At 38.2% G+C, this 21,021-nt stretch overlaps 1 protein-coding gene across 2 annotated transcripts in view; it reads right to left on the reverse strand.

The window, feature by feature from the left end:
• Nucleotides 1-619: 619 nt before the first annotated feature.
• si:ch211-243j20.2 (uridine-cytidine kinase-like 1) overlaps nucleotides 620-21,021 on the reverse strand; it is a 28,356-nt gene continuing 7,954 nt past the window's right edge. The window contains exons 5-15 of one of the 2 annotated variants that reach the window (XM_063495161.1): nucleotides 18,011-18,082; nucleotides 13,148-13,337; nucleotides 12,995-13,056; nucleotides 9,090-9,109; nucleotides 7,269-7,367; nucleotides 6,472-6,565; nucleotides 6,021-6,083; nucleotides 5,706-5,828; nucleotides 4,823-4,930; nucleotides 4,199-4,355; nucleotides 620-3,290 (exon numbers count right to left, since the gene is read on the reverse strand). In XM_063495161.1, coding sequence (XP_063351231.1) covers nucleotides 3,214-3,290; nucleotides 4,199-4,355; nucleotides 4,823-4,930; nucleotides 5,706-5,828; nucleotides 6,021-6,083; nucleotides 6,472-6,565; nucleotides 7,269-7,367; nucleotides 9,090-9,109; nucleotides 12,995-13,056; nucleotides 13,148-13,337; nucleotides 18,011-18,082 — 1,065 coding nt within the window. In that variant the 3' untranslated portion in view covers nucleotides 620-3,213. Of the gene's footprint in view, nucleotides 3,291-4,198; nucleotides 4,356-4,822; nucleotides 4,931-5,705; nucleotides 5,829-6,020; nucleotides 6,084-6,471; nucleotides 6,566-7,268; nucleotides 7,368-9,089; nucleotides 9,110-11,101; nucleotides 11,119-12,994; nucleotides 13,057-13,147; nucleotides 13,338-18,010; nucleotides 18,083-21,021 lie in introns of both variants that reach the window. The other variant, XM_063495162.1, reaches the window with a different exon arrangement.

Here is a 21,021-nt window from a genome sequence, read left to right on the forward strand (position 1 = left end):
AAATTTATGTGGTACACTGTTGTTTCTTTTTTTAAATACACTTATTTCGTTAGGCTTAGCTCATATCAGTTACATTTTTACAGTTTAAAAAAAAGTTGTCAATCAAGCTGGGTCTTATTAGTCTCTTTTGTATTTATTATATTGGTAATTCTTCCAGCGCAACAATTTTTAACCTGGTACACAGTTAAAGGTCTTCTAAAAGTTCCAATACAATAAAAAAGGGGTTCCAGGTAACTCAGACATGTAGGCTTCCCAGTCTCAAAGATATTCCTGAATTATTTTAGTTAGTATTTTAAGTACACAATGTTTTTTTATTAGCTTTTATTAACTGTGTATTGTCATTTCAGTTTAAGTGAATTTTACAGATTACTTTAGAGTTTACTTAACTTTGACTAACACAATATTCATTACATCTGCGTAAATTGCTTAGTAATCAACAATTTATTTAGCTTTGTTGCAAATGATAAGGGCAGAAGAAACCGTGATCTACTACGACCAGTGAAGAAGCATAGGAGCTGTAGTCTGCGTCAGTTCCGCTGTACACAACAACATAGGCACACCCCTGCCCTCTAGAGGACAACTCCAGAATAACAACATGACAGGAAGCAAATTGCAATGATTTTTATTCTGTTCAAGTGAAGTGGCACTTACGATAAATGGAAAAAAAAGAAAAGAAAGAAAAGTTATTACAGTGGGACTTCTGGTTTACAAACAGGTGTAACTGGCATAAATATGACAATGGAATGGCTTACCAGGAAACCAAAACACAACTTATTGTTAGTTAAGGTTCTCCAGCTTCCATGTATACTGTAAATCACTCAAGGAGAGGTCAATACCGTCCCCAGAACACATTTTTCAAGTAACATGTTGTAATTTGCTCTAACGTGACCTTTTTTATTGACTCAGTTTGCATAAAGTCAGAAGAAATAGAGTTATTTGAGAGCACAGGGTGCCAAACATGCAGCCAGGGGGGACCAGAACTAGGTCCATTTTGGCTCATTTGATGACTTCACAAAGTGTAAAAACTGGGAGCGATCTCAGCTTCACTAGCAAGGAGTGACGACATCTGAAAAGTTAATAGTTTTAAATCTAGACAAATTAACACTTTGATCATTGGTAACTGAAATGACAACAGACTATGTGAATGTGGAAAAGCTGAGGCATACTGTTGAGATTACACTTTTGTAGGATGCAGATAATGTAGTTTTTAAACGGATGACCCATTAAACAAGAAAATATAAATTAACAACAAGTAATGAGGGAGTGGGGTAACTGGTGTGGTGTCCTAGGGACAGGGTGAGATAGGGGCAGATGTGGTGACCCTGAATTGAAGCAGCTGGAAGAAGAAGAAAAAGATGACACATACATAATCTTACGGGCATGGCTCACTTGAGATTATTTGTGGCCATTTGTGGTCTGTGAACTGATGTTTGACATCCCGGCTTTAGAGTTTTGCTCACAGTGGACATTTGGCACATGTGTAACAATATCCACACAGCTGCTGTTCCTGCTCCCCAAAGCCTCTTCATCAACTTTACTCGCTTTTTGGTACCAGCTTCTTACTTCACCTCAACGTCGAGAAGAGCAGCCATCACAGCAAGGTGCAACATTACATGAAGCAAAACACATGAAGAGCAACGATGGCACGTATGTGGCTTTGGAAATGCTTTGGAAAGCAGGTACACAGGTGAGGCTTTTAAGCATTGAAGCACCTGAAAGAGCTAAATTTAAACTGCTTTTAAATCTGTGTTTCTCAAATCAAACTGTCCATTAAACAAAATGATACGGCACTGGACAAGAGTACAGAACGGAAAACATATAACATGCAAACAACATTTTCATGATGCAGTTTGAATAAACATCTGTGATGTGTTGAATGTGTGAAGAACCCCTCATACAATACAATAAATAAATAAGAAAACATTTTTTAAAAATGTCTGCAAACAGAAGCAGTATGTGGCATTTACATGTGAAATGCTACTAAGACTTAAAGCCAATCAAAATCTGGGAAATCTGAATTCAGCTCTGTTTTAAATCAAAACGTTATAGCAGCAAAGACCCCTGCTGTCATTTGGTTTAAGATGTTTTCTGTTGATGAGAATCAATAAAATCTCACAGTAACAGGGGTTTTAGGTCAAGAGCTGACAAGAAATACAGTACAAAGCATTCCCTAGTTGTGTGTTGATTCAATTAGCAGCTGAAGCTTGGCAGAAATGTTTAAAATCTCAAAATTTAAATTGCTTCAATAAAAAAAATAACTAACTGGGATATCCTGGCTCTCTTATTGCTGTACAAGAACCTGGTGGCATAAAGTCAAAGACACTGAGAAAAAAAAACAATTTAACAGGAGAGTAACCGAATAAAAAGAAACCTAAACCCTTTCACCTTTTCACTCGGTCAGTCTTCTTCAAGTATGAGTCGTTGCTGTCCCTTTCAGTGGAAGTCGCCTGAGATAAAAGTGTTTTACAGTACAGACAGCTGCAGCTTCAGCAGCAGAGCAAAGCTGGAATACACTGATTCTTACAGAGAGCTCTAAGCTAGGACAGAAAAACACCAAGCTACACCGCTAACTAGGCCAGACGCATCACCTAAAACTGTCCACGCTCGTCTTTATGTATATGTGCAAAGCAAATGATAACATTATTATTGACTGACCCAGCACCAGGAAGTGACCATTTTCATAAACTGCTTATACATCTAATGATTATAACTGAGCGTCACTCTAGCTGGATCTTCCAGTTAACTTAGCTGGGTTTTAAAATCTGTCAATTAGTCATTTTATTTACATTATGCAGGTTATGAAGGTCAGCTTTTCCAGTAAACTGATGCAAATCTAAACATCACCCCTGAAGGCTCATGGGTTGCAACTTCAGCAACAAAAACACATCACTGGCAAAATTATTAACACCAGAATTAGTTCTCTTTTTCAATAGGTAGCTTTAGGTTTCCCCTTTTTAAATTATAACTTAATGATATATCATCTTTTTAGAAGCATCCCACATCCTGCAGGACAGCTAACACTTTCAACTTTGGCTCCTGACTTCTTTAATAACCAAACTGACCTTAAAGTATATCGTTGTGAATGCGAAGCAGTTTGTACGGCAACAGCTGACTGTTCAGGAGGACATCAATGGCACCAATCGGCTGTCTTCTTCTTTCAGTGACTAAGTGCTTTTGTAACAACCCTGCACCTCCGTGATTGGCCCTCTCTCCTCAGAACTCCATCCCCTCGTCACTTTCACACCAGTCCGAAGGAGCATCGGTGCCGAAGTAACGATCTCCGAAATTCCCTGAGAGGAGCAGGTGAAAGGAGACGGGACAGAAAAAGTTGGACTTTTCTTTAATGCGTTCTCTGTAGTGGGTGACATCCGTTGCCAATATGGAAGATTTTAAAGAACATAACTGCCTTTTTTTTTTTTACCTTTTTCCTAACTTTATAAGATTATAAGCTACACTGTGTACCGAGAGGCTCATTTATAGCCACAGTGGGAAATTTCTAAGATCATTTTTGCACCTTTGCTGCCACTGATTTGGATGTGAGATTACAGTGTGTATAAAGAACAGAGCTCTTTCGAGCAAATGTTTACATTGTAAACCTTCCCAATAGCTCCCTTTACCTTGCTATTAAAATATTTATAATATTGGCTAATAATCTACTTTAAATAAACCTAAAACACACCACTGACTTTTCTGTGGCTTTCCCAAACTCTCAAACACCCTGTAGCCGCTCTGTTGGTGCTAGATTTTGTCTGCAAACAGTAGAGCTTTCATCCATGCAGCAGTGGTTTTGTACTTTGTGTAATTCACAGATGATTTACCTTTTAATGCCTCTTATTGATTTATAGGTGACCTTTTCTTCTAGCCTCCCACTGTTTGTCAATAAAGGTTAAAAATACATTTCAAGGCCAGAGGGCAAAAAACAAACTTGGTTGTTGATCTCTTCCAGCTCTGCAAAGTCAATTAATTTCTTCTATTAAGGCCTCTGACACAGTCCTTGCTTCTTATCAGGACACTTTACCCTAGATATGCTGTCAGTAAAGTTTCTTAACACACTGTTTTTTTTTTGACTAAACCATAAGATTTATGGGGCTAATTATGCTTAAAACTCTATAAATCATATAAATAGTCTATTAAAAGTACAATGTTTTTCAAACAGATGATGAATGAACTTTGATAAAGCCAGAGTGCATGTACTCACCGATGCCTGGTATGATGTGGAACTGGTCGTTGACCTCCTTGTCTACGGCGGTGGTGATGATCCGAACTTTAGGGAAGGCGTAGGCCACCGAATGGACCCCCATCTCAGCCATCAGCAGGGACAACAGGAAGATCTTATCCTCAGCTACATCGTGGTCCTTCATGTGGAGAAACACAGAACTTATTTCTAGATGATGTCGGTGAAAGAACACATCCAACCAGAATGAATAATTTCATATACTTACATAATAACTTCAGTTTCTTTAGCAGCATCACAGGGTAATAAATGCTAATGACTTGAGCCTGCGCAATGTTTTATAATGGATAAAATAAATCACCTGTAGCACTTTATTAAAAACAAGCATTTCATTGTTTGCCTACCCAGCTCCAACCCTTCAGCCCTGAAGGGTTAGGCCAAACAGCCTAATCCCTACAGTAATCACACTAAGGTAGCTTAGAGAGAACACACTTTTAGGACACCAGTTTTCACCTTTATTTAACCAGGAAGTGAAAGTCTGTTAGCATAACAATGTCTTTTTGCTCTTGGGTCAAGACAGGCAATACTAACCTAGCACGTATTTTGAGGTACGAATAACTGAGCCGTGAAGACGTTGGGCCAACCTACCAGCAGAACTCTGACCGCCATGAGCGCAGCAGCTCCAGTGGACACGGTGCTGTCCATGAGGATGACGTAGTCTTCACTGATGTCTTTGGGCAGACGAAGGTAATGAAGCTGGAGGATGGAGAGAAAAAAAAAAAACAGTGAGAAAGCTTATTAAATCTATACAACATAAAAATCTAACTTGTACAATAATTAGCACTGTGGGAAACAAAAAAATCACAAAAAATAAAACACACACACACACACACACATGTGTGTATTTATATACTTGTGGGGACATTTCATTGACACAATGCTTTCCCTAGCCCCTTACCCTAACCCTAACCATCAAAAATGAATGCCTAACCCTGACCCTTACCCTAAACCTAACCATAACCTAATTGTAACCCTGACACTAAAACCACATTTTGAGGCTCAAAAATGCCTTCAAACTCGTGGGGACCGGGATTTTGGTTCCCACAAGTATAGTAAACTACCAATTTTTGGTCCCCATGAAGATGTTAATACCCGTCCACACACACACACACACACACACACACACACACATGTCTGGTTTGCTATCCTCGTGGGGACATCCCATTGACACAATGCTTTCCCTAGCCCCTTACCCTAACCCTAACCATTAAAAATGAATGCCTAACCCTAACCCTTACCCTAAACCTAACCATAACCTAATTGTAACCCTGACAGTAAAACCGCATTTTGAGTGTGAAAATTGCTTTCAACCCCAAGGGGACCTGGATTTTGGTCCCCACGGTGCAGAAAGTCCCCACCAGGATAGTAAAAGTCAGATTTTGGTCCCCACCAGGATAGTACGAACCCGTACACACACACACACACACACACACACACACACACACACACACACACACACACACACACACACCTCTGGTTCTCCTGTGTCATGATTGGTCTGAATGAGGATCTTTCCAAGTCTGATGTCTTTACACACAGCCATCAGAGCCTGCTCCATGGTCTCTCCCGCCCTCAGGATAGAAACACCCGTTATCTGGAAAAACAGACATTTTTGTGAGGTTTACTAGAGCGATACAGCTTATCTGGACCAGAAAACACTAAAAGGTTTAAAATTTATGTGCACTTAAACCTTCGGCTCCTCCAGATCTTTACATATGTGCAAAATTATCTTAAGTTAAATGTCCTCTCATTATAGTAACTGTTAATGTCATCTTAAAGGACTTACTCTGTTACCGCACAGCCTCTTCCCCTCATAGATGCTACCCTGTGGCGTTTCCACAGACACTGACTGCAGAGGAGGAGAAAGAGCCAAGAGGAACAAAAGGAAATTAAAGGCTGAAGTAAAACAATCTTAGCAAAGTCCCAAAATGTTGAATCCGTTCATCTGGACGTAGCATTTTCAGTGGGAGAAACATTTTGTCACTCAGCCTGAAAACGCGACGTCCAGATGAATGGATTCAGCCTTTTAGGATTTACTTACCTGGATGACTGAGCATGCATCAAGACAAATCTTGGCAAGAGTTGATGCTGCTACTACTATTAAAAATGTTATTAGTAGACTTCCTGTTAAGAACAGAAACGCCAACCTGTTATGGAGCATAAGCAACAGTAGAAAAAATGTGCTCTACAGGAGTAAGAGCAGGCGTTCAATTAAAAATCTTCATGCAAAAACTCACCTTGAGAGGCAGGAAGGAGAGGGCATGTTCTATCAGGAGCCTCATTAATCTCTTGGAGTAGAAGATAAACTCATCTCGGTTAGTTTCCCTGTTCCTACACAAACACAGACGGCAGATGCAAACAGGATGACCCTCTGCTTTTTTATATTTTTAAAAAAGAAAAGTTTGAACCTTTTATGTTCACAGGTGAAAACTTCTTGGTGTAAATGAGTGATTTTTTATGGCTAAATAAAAAGTCAGCACAAAAACACTAGCAAGCTCTTGTTTGATTATAATTTTTAAAGAAATAACTTTTAAAATATTTTCTTCTCGTCATCCACATCCCAACTGCAGCGGTTCTATAGCTCACCTGTGCTGACTGCACCAGACAAGCACTGGTTTAAATGATCTGCTGCACACTGTTAAGTTTACTAAAAGATTATTGAAACCTGATACTATTGTGTTTATCGTCGTGTTTAACCTGCAAGTTTTAAGTTTGGTAATACTGGGCAAAGAATTGACAGGAAGTGATTTATTTTGAAGTGCAAGGAAATGTCCTCTCCACTTTGTTGCCATCTTCAGTGAATTTATGAAGGCAGCGGGCAGCTTTAGAAAACTATCACTATAGAAAGGTCCTGTCTCTTATTTTATTTTGAAGTGGTGCCCACAGTAGGCCTGTAAAAATGTGTAAAGCGCGAGAGGGGGTTTGGTTGCAAATCTGCAGCTTCACAGCTAGGTGTCTCTAAATCTTACTCACTGGCCAATTTTAACAAGACTTTGCTTGTGAAATGAGCGTATGAAAGAGTGTGTGTTCTGACCTGATTATGGTGTGCATGCCACGGACTTGTGGCGTGCTCTCCATCACGCTGAGGGTTTTGGGTAATGGCTGACCCTGGTGAGCCGAGGCCAGAGCCGATCTGCAGCAAACAAAACACATTCATGCATCCAAAGTAAGAGATGTGTCTACCTTCATTCAACTAAATACTTTTTCTGGATTTGCAGGTTAACTAATCAGAACCAATCAGTTCATTTTTCATCTCTTTTTTTTTATTATTCTGAAAGAAAATATTGAAAACACAAATTAGTATTTTAGGTTCTGTAACAATAAATATTTCAAAAGGCTGGGTATTGTACAGCTGCTCACATACTTATTAATACAAATATAACCTAAAATCATTTCATTAATTCAGAAATTGATTTAATTAGGACTTTTTTGTTTTTTATATTTAAGTGACATCTAATAATCATCTAGCATAGTGATGTAATCAGTCAGCTGACCGATGAGCCAGAACTACCCTGATGTAAACAGAAAGGCTTCAATATATGCATATCAGTTCTCATATCTGCTGTTTAAAAAAGGTTCAAGTGTCATTTTCATTAACTGCCTTGAAATATCAAATCTGTAATCAATGAGCAACTTTTTACAACCAGAATCACAAAATCACACGACACAGAACAATACTCAAAGAGGTTATATTAAGAAGCTGCAAGCATCTTAAGTCCTACCACAAGCCACTACAGAGAGTGCACTGCTTACAAACACCAACAATCAAACGCTCTGCAAAGCAGACATTTTAAGGTTAACTGATGAGGGGCCGGTTTCACAAAGATAAGCAGAGTTTCCTTTGAATAAAAATTGGCCAAGACGTCCATCTATCTCACCGGTCTGTGTAGATATTAACTGCTACAATCAAGACTAATGTCAGTGGCACTGATTCCTACACTAACGATAAACATGTAGAGTGGTCAGTTCTACAGGATTACAGCGTTTGGCCACCCCAGCATAAGCATAAGGCATCTTTGTGTAACTCGCCCCACATTACACGGTTTAACAAGCCTTTTTGATTATAAAGCAAAAGTAGAGAAAGAAGCTGATTTTGGTGTGACAGCTGCCAGACTTTTAGAAATACAGCATTAAAAGCCTTGCTTTATTTAACATAGTTTTCAATCAGTGCTCTCCCTCAGACACTTCAGGAATCGACAGTATCACTCTAAGGGGCAAATTCAGAGTGCAAAACTCTGTAAATGTTAAAAAATGAAGGACTTGATCATGCCCTGGCTTTTCACCTGATGCAGAGTCTTTAGATTTAGAAACTGTGGACTCTTCAACTCTATTGCTCCATTGTTCGTGGCACTGGAAGCTTTCTAGTCGTGCAAGATGAGCCAAAGGTCTCCCAAGTTTAAATCTAGCAAGGCTTTTGTTCTCAGAACCTTTTGATCATAATGCCAGATAAAAGTTTGCACTTAAATATATCAATGCGTGCCATGACCTTGAGGCCAAAAACAGAAAAACAATAAAAGCAATCATGAAAAAATTAAAAATTTGGCATATGTGGCACATACCGTTTCAAACACATGCTACTTAGAATACTAAAGAGCAATGAAACTATTCTGCTTCATGCACACTCTGCTGCTGAAATATACAGCATGCTTTGTTTTAATTGTGTACAGCTTAGATTAATGGAACTGTTACATTTGTGGAATCAAACCCAGCAAACGTGTCGGTTTAACTACAGTCAGAATATGTAGTGCATATTTTAACAAGTTAAAAAGGCTTGAGTGCATTAAATCTATAAGACTACAAATCTGTATCTTTAAAGACTACAACGGTGAAAAAAGGTGCACGAGGTGAGGCTCACATATCCCAGCGCATCTTCCTCTGAAGAAGGTGACAGATATTTGTTTGGTGAGATTAAGTGTTTAAAGGTGAAGACAGGAGGAAACACAGGGAGGAAAAACAAACAAACAAAAAAAAAACACACACACAAAGGGACAAGAGGTGGAAAAAAACAAAACGGAGAAAGGAAGAGAGAGAAGAGTATTAGCAGTGAAACAGCTTCACCACATTGCTGCTGTACAACACCGAACAAACACATTCCAGCTCTGCACTGAGGAGCACGCTCAGTTCAATTTATCTCATGAGTGGGGTTCGTTTAAGCTGACTCAACTTCAGAAACTGAGATCAGTTTCAGTAAAAGCTGTGAGGGCAGCCTGAATTTCTCGACATTCAACAAATCCATCTAAGAGCTGACTTTAGATTCACATTGCTGAACCAAACCATTTAACCCACTGAAACTTCAGCTGAATTAGGCTTGCAAATTCATCTTCATTCAAGGGTGAACTGAAGCTAAGAACGTCTACTTCTCAGCAGGTTTCATCTCACACATACAGGAGCACATGACCACCTGTGATCACACATAATTTAGGTCTCTAATCCGGCTTTTCTGCAAGTTTACAGCATCCTGTGGACACCAAAAACTGATCTTTCTCCTCTATCCTGCACCATAAAGTCTATTCTGTGCCTCTGGACCAAAACATGTCCCATTTCTTTTTTTTAATGATGTGAATTGGCACAGGTTTCGCTGAGCTGGCTGCATGTTGTTGTGGTTAGGTGTGAACATGACCTGAGGAACTTCAGGAAACTAGCCAATCTATGTCTGAGAAAACCAAATCAGAATTTTGCCTAAGTTCATAACCATGAAAAACAGGTTGTTGGTCCAGAATGGAAGACAGGACATAACGACTTGTCTTCTTTTGACCAATCACATTTGTGCAGGATGTGGTTGCATACAATTCATGTGGAGAGTAGAGACACATTTGTCAGTGATTTCGCTTTTCTCCTTTCTTTCTATTTTAAAATCTAAATATTTAAGCAGCTTAAATAAACAGTGCACAGAACAGGAAGTCTGGCTCAGATAGCTCCTGCTTCAATATTGTTGAGGTTCAGGCTCTGGTGAGGCCAGTCCATGACCGACAGTGATCTATTTTCTGTTTTTCTATCCAGGTATGCTTTTACTGCACTGGCAGTTTGTTTGGGATCATTGTCATTCTTAAAAATAAAGCCAATTTTCCAGACAGTATTACATAGTGGATAATTTTTTCCTCCTCTCTCTTTATCATTGTTGTTTTTAAATCTAAATATTTAAACAACTGAAATAAACAGTTCACAGAGCAGGAAGTCTTGGCTCAGATAGCACCTGGCTCTACCAAAACACTGAAATATTGCCTGTTGTCCTGCATTAGCAGACTAGATGATAGTTTTCCAGATTGCTTCTGATCCTATTCACTACCAGGACAAAATGAAGGGAATTTCATTTTCTTTTTCAATTCTGCGATCTCTATGAGACTTTTACCTAAATAAATAAAAGATAACAAGTGTGATAAACTCATTCATTAACTTGCTATCACAATTTCTAAACTCAAACTATGATCAATGGTTTCCAATGACTTACAGGAAACAATTAAACTGGTCATATACTGTAGTTATATGACAGTACAAATAATATTACACACAAAACGTGCCACTGGTCACGACGCTTTAAATGAAAAGTACAGGCTGATTAGGTGTTTTCACAATGAATACATTCAAATAGTTCTGCTGAACAAAACAAATAAAAGATTAAACAGAGACAGAGATGATAAAATCATTATAACCCTCTGACCATTATGAAATGAAATCTGGATAAAACATAGAATTAAGTGAAAAGGCAGGTGAAGCACTGACATGTGTATGAGTTTGTAGTAAAAACAAAACAGTTTAGTCTTTGCAAATAAAATAGTGAGGCATTCTTGAAAATGTGGTGACATAAAAGAGCAGAAAAAAGATGACTCAGAGGATGTGGTAATAAAAAAAAAGCACCAACAGTCGTACCTCACAGTGATCTCACGCTGGAATGGTTACACAGCATTCAGCCAGGAGAGGAGGGGTCGTGCACGTACAAGGAGACACACACACACACAGACACGTGTGTGCAAACAGCGAGAAACATAAGAAAAACAAAACGTGAGACAAGCGGCTTGTCAGAAAAAAAGGATCATTCACAACATAAACCTTTTCCCAAAAGAGAAACAAAAAATTCACAATACACAATAAATGTTTGCCTGTGGAGAGTCGTACATTTGAAAAGACAAACATTTCAAGTGTGAACTTTAATTTCATGTTTGGCTGGACAAGAGTTTAACTGTGTCATATATCAGCTTTTTATGACCACTTCATTTTACTGTAGAAACAACAAGTGAAAACAAGCGAATTATTTCATGAGCTGTCAATTTTATACGACCAAGTGCGAAATAATGTAGTCTAAAGCCAAAGTCGTGTCAGAAGTACTATATGTAATGCCTACATTTTGTACTTTCCATATAACTATAACCATGAATGTGTTTTTTAATTTAAAAAAGGCATATTTTAGTAATTTTAGTAAAGGCAAAGAGAAAAATATGTGAGTGTAAAACAGGACAGTGTCATGCTGACCTGTGTGTGCACTTCTATTTCTCATTATTACATACTGCACACATGCCTGTGAATGTGACAGATGCTGTGGGTGTTCTGGCAGCGACCATGACTGAATGTGCTGAAGGTGGAGCAGATCATTGTTAGCTGTAGATCAAAAAGTGAGTGGATGACAGAACAATGAGGTGAGCTAAGATGAAGGACACGATCTTTCCTTAAAGGGTCATTAATTTAAGGTACCTACTTAAGACCTCTAACCACGAGGTGTAAAAGGAAAAAAAGCATAAAAAGACCTCACAAATCTTCCTGCATCACTTCAAATGGCTTGAGGGAAAAGGGTCCAGAAATTTTACTTTCCTGATTTTTAGTACCCTTAATTATTTTTAGTACTATTTTATCATAAAGGCCACTGTCGCTTAACTTCATCCAAACTACTAAAGCAGAGGAGAAAAATATGACATCAGCTAATGTGCTCTACCATCAGACGGGAAAAATAGCAAGACAGAGGCTGAAGGAGCAGCATGTGACATCGTGTTATTGTCCACAGCCCATCCTGTTCACCAGGTTTAAATTCCTGCAACTTCTTCCACTTTTTCAAAAGAAAGTTCAAGTCAAAAGTCAAAGGTCTGCTGTGTTCGCACAACAGAGGCAATCCAGCACAGGACAAATGCACACCTGCAAGTGGTCAAGTGGTGTGTGTCACTACCATGAAGGTGCCAGCATTCAAATTAAAGTGAAGTGTGTTTTTGATTTTCTTTTTTTATAATAGGTGCAGTCTCTGACTTAAAAAAACTAAATAAAAAAAATCAAACTTCACCTTATTGTTTGTCCCAATTATGGACCTAACATGTCTGATGAATCTTAGATGTTGGGATGTTTTGGTAAATTTGCCTCCGTCTTTTATTTCTGTATCATTTCCCCCAAAATAAAAATAAATAAAGAAGAATTTTTTTGCCGTCAACGCCCCATAGGCCATGTTCACACTATTCCACACCAGCCAGCACCACACTTACTTTGAAAGGTTAAAAAAACAGAAAAAGATTGTGCTGAAGTAATCGTAAAGGCATTCCCAACTAGAGTTTTTAGAAGAGTATGTGCCACCCTACAGTGAAAGCCGGTCAGCAAAATATAAGAAGCTCTATCTAAACATGTAGGAATAGTTAATGCTAGCTTTAATACATTCCACCTGTCTGCAGAAACTATAGATCATAGTATCCTTTATAAGCCCATGCAATTAAAGCTGCAATTTTCCAAAGAAATCCCTCACAACCTCAAATGACAAAATGATAAAAACATAAACTGAGAATTCCTTACCTTCTCCAGCTGACTGTGTACGTGCTGAACAATCAAATCCAAAGCTACAAAGTTCTCTCCACCTGCACATAAAAAACAAGCAACGTGTAAAGTGCTGATAGAGAAGAGCGCTCCTGTACTTTTGTATGGTAAACTAAAAATACTGCCACTGACCTCTGGGAACCACGATGTCAGCAACCTGCACAGTGGGCTCAATGTACTGCTCGAAGGCTGGCTTTACAAATTTATTGTACTGTTTGATGATGCCGCTGATGTCCCGTCCACGTTGTGATATGTCCCTCTTCAGCCTCCGTATGAGGCGGATGTCTGAATCTGTATCTACGAACACCTTCATGTCCAGAAGCTGGCAGACAAAAGCCAAAAGGAGGAATCACTCATCAACCTGTAACATTTTATATGCGTACAGTTTTTTGCTTTTGCTGCATTTATTTGATCATTTTATAGTGATTTCATGTTTCTGTATATGTATAAATATTTTACACATAATGACTATCATTATTGATATTAGGATATTTTTGTAACTCTTTATGGGGTCAATACCTTTAAGGTACTGGCCCCATAAAGGCACTACCAGTTCAGGTTTTATATCAATACCAGTAGAAGGATTTTCCTGCAGAGTTAAGTTTTTGGGTATCCTTCAAGTTTAAGCATTTGTGCCCCATTTACTAAAGTATATTATACCTTTTTTAATCAAATGAACAGAAATAATAGAAAATACAGAGATTTAGGTTGAAATAAAAATGTCAAAGTCTAAATGCCATTAAAGTATGAAGCATTAGGTAGTAACTGAACTGAGACCCTATAATTAATCACGCTGTTGTAAAAACAATCACATAAACATCCAGTACTGTCAAAAAAAGCTGCAGTTCTCCTTGATTTGCAAAAGTATCCATAACAGCATCACACACCCACATACATTAACAAGACGGTCCATCAATGGTCCAGTACTTTTTTAAATTGTTGGCAGCGGACATATTTATATCCTCTAATAGCATATGTTAGCATATGTCCGCCCCTAGGATTCTGTTATTGTGGCCATTTCAGTGTAAATAATGGTTAGTTGGGCTGAGTACATAAAACTTTGGAGTTTGTGTGAACAGACTGAATCCCATTCAAAGGTCTCTTTTTGCGCTACACATACTTTACTTATGCAGAGTACTGCTGGATCCACTGAGGTCACTTCTCTAAGGTGAAATATCTTGTAACTTGACTGTATATCTGTATATCTTGACTGTATGTCAAGAAACTTTGACATATAGACTGGAGGAGCTAAGAATCATACCACAAACCTTCCTCATCACCAATGACCTCCTGATCCACAGTTGCCCCTGAAATGTAGCTCTGGTGTGTGTATGTGCTTTTAATTAGAAACTGTGGTGATAAACTAGTGGCTGTAGTGCAGGACACTGCAGTCATTTATGTTTGAAGAGTTCTCTGTAGGCCAAAACAAAGTTTCAGTTCATAGAATTTCTGAAGACAGTGAATGAATGATGTTTTATTCATTATTTTACTGATAGCCTTAGATTACTGTCTGAGGGTAAGCATGAGTAAAAATGACAGAAACAACTCCTGAGAGCTGCATATTTATTTTTTTAAAAAGCCTGAACGCTTCTAACAAATGTCACTACCCATCAGTTCTATCCGTTAGGGAGTGTTTTATATTCCCAGCTCTCTGCAGTAAACACTTGATCTTGATATAGTCAGAATTTAAAGTGGGACATTAAATGTCCCATTTCCATTTTTTATCCTTATATGCCACTAAAATAACATAACATGATTCTCAGTGCAAAATATTATTAATAGTATTTTTTATCTTGCACAAGAAGGATAAATGTATTAAAGAAGAAGAGGAAGTAAAGAGCACAAATTGCACAGACTTCATTTTTCAGTGTCAATAAAGTCAGTGTCCGTGAAAAGGCACTTTGAGCTGCTTCAATGATTTGACATTTTTACATCGGAAGCTTGACGCTGGGGTCGGGACATGCTGAAGAATCTGAGGAAACACCAGCTTCAAAGAGAAAGTCAGCCCCGATCCACCAACTAAGCTCCACTACACTGAACCTCAATTCAGCAAAGCCAGAAGACAAAAATCAATGGGGCAGCATCACAACAAAGGTGGGACAACAAGGAGGCAACACAAAGAACTATTGATGACTTTTGAAATTAAAAGAAGTCTGTGTGTGATTTACAGGAGGACGGCAGCGGGAGCGCAGTTATAACTCAGTTGCACAAAAAGCCACTGGCTGGCAGTTCAGGCTGTTATAAATCTGACAGACTGACCAACCAAAAGGTGGCAGGTTGCTGGATAAGCACTGCTGTCAGCTTGAAGGAGGTGAATGAAGAGTGGCCTGGTCCCAAAGGTTAAACAGCAAGGCTGTGGCTCTAGATCATTTCCTAACCTAGGAAAGCTCCCAGTTTTCTTTTGCCAAAGTGATGAGGCAGGAAAATTGGAAAGTTTCCCTTTGATGCAGCTACAAGCCTTGAATGTGCAATGAGCAATGAACACCTGGGAAATTTGTGGATTTATCCAGCATGTGTTGATGACATTTATGATATAGTAAAGAAAAGGTGGAAATTTGTTGAGTTTTTTGGTTTAAGTACAAGTGCAGGATTACACAACATATCATACATCAAACATTATTGCTGGTGGGTTAAGGACTGGGCATGAATACAACTGAAAAATGAAAAGCTATATCTGTATCAGGAACAATACACAAAATATTTTACTCTACACTTATTACTCTTCAATCCAAACAAAAAATAATTTCAAACGTTTTTGGGTTGTTTTTTTTTTTTTAATTAAAACTGCACATTTTTCTACTGGAAGTATGCCTAAAAATGAAAAACCAACAAAGAAAAAACACCACTGGCAAAAATCAGGACTTGATGGTGTCCAACGTTGTCTATGCAGATGGTTTGTGCCAGCACTGCTTTGACTTCAGGAACTACTTCTTTTGTTTTTAGCACGGACTGGTCAGATGTCATTTTAAAGACCATTTAATGTCCATTCTCTCATAAGATGGTCTTAATGGTACCACATGCACCTACTTTGTGTATTATGTATTGTAAGATGAAAACTTGAGCCAAAAATCAAAACAAGAACAGCTACAGAGCAGAATTTGGCACAACTGAAGTTTTATTTTGATTGGCTTGTTTTAGTAATCGTTTGAAAATAAAATTCTTTAAGATTTATTTTGTCTTATGTGACAAATGCATTACTGCAGCTACTGTTTGTGTTTGGCAGTATAGAAAGATAAGGACTCCAAGTTAATTCAACTTGATTTTAAATAAAACAATATGGAAGGCATGTGTGTATTATCCAAGAAAATCATTTGAATGAACCCTTCACTGATGTAGTGAATCAAATAATAATTTTCTGTGCTAGTAGTTTTTTATTAAGCCTAAATAAATGAACAGGGGGAGGCGAGATGGAAAAGATCTATTATAAAACGTATGCAAATTTAATCTGCAAAAACAGCTACTGACATTTAGAAAATACATATATCAATCATGATTAAAATTCAGATCAACAACATACAGACAAAAACATGACATCTTTAGAAAATCCAATGAATAAATTATCTGAAAAACAAGGTGCTTCATCACAATAACTGAAAATTCCTCCTACTATGAAGCAGTCTTCCATAATGATCCGCAACACTGGCCACAATGGTTTGATAGCGTGAGAGAAGCACCAAATCCTATTATTAACCATGTCCCTTTGCAACATCTTGGTTTCTTAAAGCAAACCTCTTTATTAGCATATCGGATCTGCAGCTGTAATTGAATTCAATTACAAGAATGGACAAAAAACACCATTGATCACAAGAGACGCTGACTGTTATTAACTTAATCAGATAGTAATGGGCTACACAGCCGGGTCTCAGGAGAGGCTGCCTGTCTTATCATCACAGTCCAGCTCCCCTGCTCTCTCACACTCACTCATACACAATAGAAGAGGCTGGAGAGAGTGACTGCAGGACTGATTAGCAATGAAGAATACCTCTTTTTATAAGTGTTTATTCCCTCTGACCCTCAAGAACACTGCAATGATGACAGGGGATTGCAGTGTCTCCTCAGCCTCCTAGCACCAGTCTTCTCTACACACCCATAAAAAATGGATGTAAATATCAGCTTTAGGAGCCTAAAATGCAAACTTTTAAAATAAAGCTTAATTTGAGTCAATTTCTGCATCACATCTTAATCACAGATTCTTCTTATTTTTATAGTCCAAATAAATATACACATACCCCTCCTACCATCACATCACCCCTGTTCTTCAGGAACTTCACTGGCTCCCTGTGAAATTCCGGATAATATAAAAACTTCTTCTGCTCACCTTCAAGGCCATTCATAACCTCGCACCTCCTTACCTTTCTGACTTGTTAAGCACTACCTTTTCTGCCCGCTCACTTCAATATTCTTCTATCCAGCTTGCTGTGCCTTCCTTCTGCCTCAGCAGCATGGGAAGCAGAGCTTTTAGCTGCTCTGCTCCCAGGCTGTGGAACTCTCGACCCCCAGATATAAGAAACACTGGTTCTTTCCCATAGTTTAAATCTCAACTCAATACCCATCTGTTCAAATCTGCATATTCACTGTGAACCCACTGTTTGTTAATTTTATCTTGTGCTTTTGTTTTATTGTTCTTCATTTTGTCATTTTTCCATTATGTGTTTTATCCTATTGTAAAGTGTCCTTGGGTGTCTTGCAAGGTGCTTTATAAATAAAATGTATTACTATTATTATTATTATTATTATTATTATTATTATTATTATTATTATTATTATTACATAAATATAAATATACACTCAACCAGCCAATCACATCTCAACAACTCAATGCATTTTAGCATCAACGACCAGCTGAAGTTCAATCCAAGCATCACAGGGGCCACAGGTGATTTAAGTGATGTGGTATGGCTGTTGGTGCCTCAGACACGCACATTCGAAATATTCTAAGGAAGAAAAATGTAAAAGAAAAGTAAAACAGAGTGGAGGGGATATTGATATTCTTACCTTGAGCAGCTCCTTGTTGGCGAAGGCTAGGATTCCCTCAAAGATGACAACATTAGCACCATACACAGTTTTCTGTAAGAGAGGACAAATTTAAGGACAGGTTCCCATTTTTTTCCCCACTTGAAGCTGCACTTGCAGTGTGTTCATGTTCATTGTACTGGTGAACACAATGTTTCTTAGGTTATTAGTTACAAAGGGATAGGGGTCAAAATCCTCCAACCCCGCACTGTGTGGACACCTTGAACTAAGTGGCTCATTAACTAAAAATAATTTCAGTGTCATAAGTGAGGATATGAAAATTATTTACAATTAATGAGCTACAACGAGTGTGAAATTAAACATTTATGATATGATACGGATGCGTTTTAATTAAGAAAAAATACACTTGAAGGTCAGAAAAAAGTTGTTTTGTTTTTTTTACCCAAATATATTTTTAAAGTATTCATTCTTCATGCTGGTCATTTAATGTCCTTTTACTTTGAAACACAAAAATAAATCAAATATTGTGTTTATTCAATTAAATTTAAGCTGTTAACTATGGATCTAAGAGAATTAGAGATGTCTGTAAAATAGTCTTCTTCCACACAAATTTAAATAATTTATCTTTACTTTTTGTTTTGGTTATCCAATTCAGAGTGAGAGGGTGAGAGTCAGGGTACAAACAATAAAATAAAAAGAAATATATGAAGAATCTATGCGATATTTTACATTTCAAGGCACATGAGTTCTGGTTTAATCCAAGTTCAAAAACAAAAACAGCCCCACTGTAAGTTGCAAAATTGTCCTCCAAACTATTTGTGATATCACAAAAACCCAAACATCTGGCCACATCTTAGACTGGGACTTAAACAGAGTATAGAAAAGCTTTTCTTCTTCTGGATATGAACATTAAAAAAAAAAGCCTGCATCTACTTGATTCTGTCAAATTTTCCTGGTCACATACAGAACTGGGAACAATAAGTTTAAACTTGTGTGTTGTCTGATCTTTGTGAAACTATGACTTGGAATATTTTCTGCCCATCAGCTTGCCAGATGCACAAGCCTGGACAGCACACTGCTGAAATCTGTGAGATATGCAAATCTGGTCTCCTGCTCTCAGACATGAAACCCTTTGCTTTCAGATAAACATGATTCCTGCATTAACTCAACTTAAACCAAAGGAAACTATGAGACTTAAGCACACAGTTATTTTTTCTTTTTAAATTAAAGGAAACGCAATATCCTTGGTAAGGTACAATAAATGAGATAAAAGACACTGCCCAGGGTAACATAAATCTACTGTATATTATATAAGATGTCAGTTAAACACTGTCACTTGCATGTGTGTGCATGACACACAGCCACTGACGCACAACCTCAACCCATGTTTGCTTTACTAACTTATCTGATGAAACTCACCCAGAACCAGTTTTACTACCAGGATAACAAGCGTGCGTTTGAGAAAGAGGTTAATAACCGATTCAATCACAGACAAAATGGTGCAGAGTATGTCACAATCCTATTACCTTTCCACGACCAGCTTCATGCTAAAGTCAATAGGCTGAACACTTTGCTATTGATTTTGAGAAAGAGCGGAGAGAGAGGCAGAGGCAGTGTGCACAGTTTGAGAGAAAGTGAACTTTAAACAAACAGATGAGTGTTTATTGATTTATTCATTTCCTCCTCCTTTACTAAGAGATGATTTAGTGGCTCTTTAAAATACTTAAGTGCCAGTGCTTGAAAGAAAGAAAGAGAGTGAGAGAGGGAAGGTGACCTAAAGTTTTACCAAAGAAGAAAAACTAAGTTGCTCGCTCTTGTCCATCTGTATAACTGCTTTATAAACACAGCCTGCAGCTCGTTGGCCCTCGGCACCCTCGAGGCCCTAGTCTTAATTACATCCACCCCGTTACAAAAGGCCCATAAAATGATCTCAGATCTGAGGCGATTTCCCGTGTGGTGTTGTGGCTTTCAGCCATGAAATTACATCGCAGAGAAATAGACAGTGAGCTACGCCGCCTGATTGATTCTTCACAATGCTTCTGGGAGGAGATGCTGGGCTTAATGTACTGTACCCTAAAATCCTTAATAATTAGCAAATTAGCAAGCATCTGAATTTTCACCAGCTTAAATAACTGAAGCATCCCTGGAGGTGTAAGGTGATTTGTAACTGTAATGTTCATTTTTCTCCTCTCAAGTGTTCGGTGCTTTTATTTCAATGAAGACAGACTACACTAAACTAACCGAACTCAAGTGGGTGGAAAACTGCTTCTCTTTTCACTACTTTGACACATTTGGGAATATTCTAATAATACACATTTTTATCAAGTCAATCAGCTTCAGTAGCTGAAATAGCTCACAAGTTAGTTTAAAGCAACAAAGCCACTGAAAACTACTCCTCTATGTGGAGTAAGGCAGGGACTAGTAGGTGGTTTATGGGAGCAGACCAAGTGTTTCTATGTCTTCCCACTGTAGAAACCTCGCTGGTAGCTCATGCTTAGGCATAACTGATGGCTCTGTTCTGGTCAGAGTTTGCACCAATCACATGAAAGTCACAAATGAAGTTTTTTTTCTTCCTGTCAACATCATGTTTTCACATTAAAGGAAGCATAGGAGGGTTTTTTTAATGGAAAAACAACAGAAAGGTTCAGAATTCAATAGAAGTTCACTTGCATCTGAGACCTCTGGAAAAATAGTCACTGTAGAATATATTTAGGAGCACATTTGCAAATATCAAATATAACATATTCAGCCTAAACTGTTTTTTAAAAGGCTGAGTGAGGATGTCTATGACACACACACACAGGCTGTAAAGACATGATGCCCCCACCCAGACAGTAAACCCACACTGGGAGGAAGAGAAGCTGAAAACAGCAGCGCCTTTTATAGTGATTGCCATGAAAACCTTTGCACCTAAAAAGCCAATAAGAGACAGTTGGGGGGGGGGGGGGGGGGGGGGGACATTAAACTGGACATTGCCTGCTGGCAGTGGGCACTCTAAAAACTGAGAGAGAACAACAACATTAAGAACCACT

Source organism: Pelmatolapia mariae, linkage group LG15 (assembly GCF_036321145.2).
Source record: "Pelmatolapia mariae isolate MD_Pm_ZW linkage group LG15, Pm_UMD_F_2, whole genome shotgun sequence".
In the NCBI taxonomy this organism is placed as follows: Eukaryota; Metazoa; Chordata; class Actinopteri; order Cichliformes; family Cichlidae; genus Pelmatolapia; species Pelmatolapia mariae.